The following is a 5,000-nucleotide window of genomic DNA, read 5'->3' as shown; positions in this document are numbered from 1 at the left end:
ACGCTGTCTATCCAGTGAGGGAAGAGGGGGGGGGGGAGAGAGTGGATGAACACTGTCTATCCAGTGAGGGAAGAGGGGGGGGGAGAGAGAGGATGAACACTGTCTATCCAGTGAGGGAAGAGGGGGGGGGGGAGAGAGAGGATGAACACTGTCTATCCAGTGAGGGAAGAGGGAGGGAGAGAGGATGAACACTGTCTATCCAGTGAGGGAAGAGGGAGGGAGAGAGGATGAACACTGTCTATCCAGTGAGGGAAGAGGGAGGGAGAGAGGATGAACACTGTCTATCCAGTGAGGGAAGGGGAAGGGAGAGAGAGAATGAACACTGTCTATTCAGTGAGGGAAGAGGAAGAGAGAGAGGATGAACACTGTCTATCCAGTGAGGGAAGAGGGAGGGAGAGAGAGGATGAACACTGTCTATCCAGTGAGGGAAGAGGGAGGGAGAGAGAGGATGAACACTGTCTATCCAGTGAGGGAAGAGGAAGGGAGAGAGAGGATGAACACTGTCTATCCAGTGAGGGAAGAGGGGGGGGAGAGAGAGGATGAACACTGTCTGTCTAGTCAGGGAAGAGGAAGAGAGAGAGGATGAACATTGTCTATCCAGTGAGGGAAGAGGAAGGGAGAGAGAGGATGAACACTGTCTATCCAGTGAGGGAAGAGGGGGCGGGGGGAGAGTGGATGAACACTGTCTATCCAGTGAGGGAAGAGGGAGGAAGAGAGAGGATGAACACTGTCTATCCAGTGAGGGAAGAGGGGGGGGGGGAGAGAGTGGATGAACACTGTCTATCCAGTGAGGGAAGAGGAAGGGAGAGAGGATGAACACTGTCTATCCAGTGAGGGAAGAGGGGGGGGGGGGGAGAGAGGATGAACACTGTCTATTCAGTGAGGGAAGAGGGGGGGGGAGAGGATGAACACTGTCTATCCAGTGAGGGAAGAAGGAGGGAGAGAGAGGATGAACACTGTCTATCCAGTGAGGGAAGAGGGGGGGGGGGGAGAGAGGATGAACACTGTCTATCCAGTGAGGGAAGAGGGTGGGGGGGAGAGTGGATGAACACTGTCTATCCAGTGAGGGAAGAGGAAGAGAGAGAGGATGAACACTGTCTATCCAGTGAGGGAAGAGGAAGGGAGAGAGAGGATGAACACTGTCTATTCAGTGAGGGAAGAGGAAGAGAGAGAGGATGAACACTGTCTATCCAGTGAGGGAAGAGGGGGGGGGGAGAGTGGATGAACACTGTCTATTCAGTGAGGGAAGAGGAAGAGAGAGAGGATGAACACTGTCTATCCAGTGAGGGAAGGGGAAGGGAGAGAGAGAATGAACACTGTCTATTCAGTGAGGGAAGAGGAAGAGAGAGAGGATGAACACTGTCTATCCAGTGAGGGAAGAGGAAGGGAGAGAGAGGATGAACATTGTCTATCCAGTGAGGGAAGAGGGGGGGGGAGAGAGAGGATGAACACTGTCTATCCAGTGAGGGAAGAGGGGGGGGGGAGAGAGGATGAACACTGTCTATCCAGTGAGGGAAGAGGGGGGGGAGAGAGACGATGAACACTGTCTATCCAGTGAGGGAAGAGGGAGGGAGAGAGGATGAACACTGTCTATCCAGTGAGGGAAGAGGGAGGGAGAGAGGATGAACACTGTCTATCCAGTGAGGGAAGAGGGAGGGAGAGAGGATGAACACTGTCTATCCAGTGAGGGAAGGGGAAGGGAGAGAGAGAATGAACACTGTCTATTCAGTGAGGGAAGAGGAAGAGAGAGAGGATGAACATTGTCTATCCAGTGAGGGAAGAGGAAGGGAGAGAGAGGATGAACACTGTCTATTCAGTTAGGGAAGGGGGGGGGGGGGAGAGAGAGGATGAACACTGTCTATCCAGTGAGGGAAGAGGGGGGGAGAGAGAGGATGAACACTGTCTGTCTAGTCAGGGAAGAGGAAGAGAGAGAGGATGAACATTGTCTATCCAGTGAGGGAAGAGGAAGGGAGAGAGAGGATGAACACTGTCTATCCAGTGAGGGAAGAGGGGGGGGGGAGAGTGGATGAACACTGTCTATCCAGTGAGGGAAGAGGGAGGGAGAGAGAGGATGAACACTGTCTATCCAGTGAGGGAAGAGGGTGGGGGGGGGGGAGAGTGGATGAACACTGTCTATACAGTGAGGGAAGAGGAAGAGAGAGAGGATGAACACTGTCTATCCAGTGAGGGAAGAGGAAGGGAGAGAGAGGATGAACACTGTCTATTCAGTGAGGGAAGAGGGTGGGGGGGGGGAGAGTGGATGAACACTGTCTATACAGTGAGGGAAGAGGAAGAGAGAGAGGATGAACACTGTCTATCCAGTGAGGGAAGAGGGTGGGGGGGGGGGGGAGAGTGGATGAACACTGTCTATCCAGTGAGGGAAGAGGAAGAGAGAGAGGATGAACACTGTCTATCCAGTGAGGGAAGAGGAAGGGAGAGAGAGGATGAACACTGTCTATTCAGTGAGGGAAGAGGAAGAGAGAGAGGATGAACACTGTCTATCCAGTGAGGGAAGAGGGGGGGGGGGAGAGAGGATGAACACTGTCTATTCAGTGAGGGAAGAGGAAGAGAGAGAGGATGAACACTGTCTATCCAGTGAGGGAAGAGAGAGGATGAGCAAAAGGCACAAATCCTGTGCATTATATTATTTTTTGTCACACCACATATCTCTGCCTGAAATTCGGGCTACTCTTCCCTGAGAGAATGCGTTGCCAAAGTGCAGCGCCACTTTCTTATTTCTTTCTGCAAGTGTTTGTGTTCTACTGTCAAAGTGGATTTTTCAACAAAAATGTGTTTTGGACAACACGACTGTCGCCATGGATTCTTTTACGTGCGCTAAATGCAGGCTGTTCGTGGGGCCCCGGTTTATCGTCACCTTCGAATGACTATCATACAGACCACCACTTAAGGTCTAGTGGATAGGGAGAGGAAAAAGGAAAAATCGCGTAAATGGGGCTCTAAACCGTGAACATTCACTTCCTGGTCGAGCGCATTATTACTAAACCACCGCTCCAAGACATGCCTGTGTTTCAGGAACTGAACACCTTCCTGGTGGACCAGCGCCACAAGTTGATGTACTGCTTCATCCCCAAAGTGGCCAGCAGCACCATGAAGCGAGTCTTCAGCATCCTGGAGGGCAAGAACCGCGGCCAGAGTCTCTTCAATCTCTCCAGTCGTTTCATACACCGAATTCGCGACTCCTACACCCAGATGAATAGAAATGTTAGCAGTTTCCTGAGAAAATACCAGATGGTCAAGGACTTTACCAAATTCCTTTTTGTTCGGGACCCATACGAGCGGCTCTTCTCCGCCTTCATAGATAGGTGAGAAAAGACATTTATTCGTTGTTGGGTTGTTGTTGTTGTTTTTTTTGACGAAATACAGTTAAGACGGGACATATTGTTCCGCTTAAACTGATCATAGGTCTACCATAGCCATTCGCAGGTTTAGCGGACAAAATACTTACGTTTATTGGTAGATTAGAAGATATGCATCTCTTTCAGAACTTTCAAACAGTATATTTTTTTTATATCTGATTTTTTGGGGGGAGCAGCAGTAATAACTTCTTTCATTATCATCACCGTCATATTTGTTGTATCGCATTGGCAACAGTTCTCAGATTTACGCTTTCAGTCCAGAGATGTGCCTACTTTGCAGCAGCACCACTTATTTACGGGTGCTCGTATCTCACCAACCAATTCCAGTCTGTTACAGTTGACAGCCACCAGTCAGTACCTGGGTTAAAGTCAAACACGGAGTCCCCGAAGGATCTGTTTTAGACCTTTGTTGTTGACTTTGGGTTGAATGTCCTACCAGGCTCAGCGTATATGAGGACTAGCAAGAAGCAGCAGAAAGACAACAGCAAGCAGCTCTTTATTTCTTAGCGTTTCTTAGCACGTGAGTCGTGGTCCAGCTGGCTGTCACTAAGTATGACCGTCGTCAGGACCGCTGGGCAGTCAGTCTTCACACTCTGCCGGCAACCTGCACGTCCCACAATACCGGACTCGCCATTGGCAGTGAGAGCAACTGCAGTCAAGAGCCACCACCTCCACTCCTGTCTCGCAGTTAGGCTGATTGTCCTTCAATGTATCCAGGCTGATTGTCCTTCAATGTATCCAGGCTGATTGTCCTTCAATGTATCCAGGCTGATTGTCCTTCAATGTATCCAGCCCTTCAATGTATCCAGCCCTTCAATGTATCCAGGCTGATTGTCCTTCAATGTATCCAGCCCTTCAATGTATCCAGGCTGATTGTCCTTCAATGTATCCAGCCCTTCAATGTATCCAGCCCTTCAATGTATCCAGGCTGATTGTCCTTCAGTGTATCCAGGCTGATTGTCCTTCAATGTATCCAGCCCTTCAATGTATCCAGGCTGATTGTCCTTCAATGTATCCAGGCTGATTGTCCTTCAATGTATCCAGCCCTTCAATGTATCCAGCCCTTCAATGTATCCAGGCTGATTGTCCTTCAGTGTATCCAGCCCTTCAATGTATCCAGGCTGATTGTCCTTCAATGTATCCAGCCCTTCAATGTATCCAGCCCTTCAATGTATCCAGGCTGATTGTCCTTCAGTGTATCCAGGCTGATTGTCCTTCAATGTATCCAGCCCTTCAATGTATCCAGGCTGATTGTCCTTCAATGTATCCAGCCCTTCAATGTATCCAGCCCTTCAATGTATCCAGCCCTTCAATGTATCCAGGCTGATTGTCCTTCAATGTATCCAGCCCTTCAATGTATCCAGGCTGATTGTCCTTCAGTGTATCCAGCCCTTCAATGTATCCAGGCTGATTGTCCTTCAATGTATCCAGCCCTTCAATGTATCCAGGCTGATTGTCCTTCAATGTATCCAGCCCTTCAATGTATCCAGGATGAATGTCCTTCAATGTATCCAGCCCTTCAATCAATGTATCCAGCCCTTCAATGTATCCAGGCTGATTGTCCTTCAATGTATCCAGCCCTTCAATGTATCCAGCCCTTCAATGTATCCAGGCTGATTGTCC

The 5,000-nt window shown here is 49.7% G+C and overlaps 1 protein-coding gene across 1 annotated transcript in view; it reads left to right on the top strand.

Annotated features, from left to right (window-relative positions):
* LOC143283249 (carbohydrate sulfotransferase 12-like) overlaps positions 1-5,000 on the top strand; it is a 29,231-nt gene that overhangs the window by 9,576 nt on the left and 14,655 nt on the right. The window contains exon 3 of the mRNA XM_076589422.1: positions 3,034-3,323. Coding sequence (XP_076445537.1) covers positions 3,034-3,323 — 290 coding nt within the window. The remainder of the gene's footprint in view (positions 1-3,033; positions 3,324-5,000) is intronic.

This window comes from Babylonia areolata, chromosome 6 (assembly GCF_041734735.1).
Source record: "Babylonia areolata isolate BAREFJ2019XMU chromosome 6, ASM4173473v1, whole genome shotgun sequence".
In the NCBI taxonomy this organism is placed as follows: domain Eukaryota; kingdom Metazoa; phylum Mollusca; class Gastropoda; order Neogastropoda; family Buccinidae; genus Babylonia; species Babylonia areolata.
Note: the sequence above shows the minus strand (reverse complement) of the source record. Positions and strands in the feature narration are given on the sequence as shown.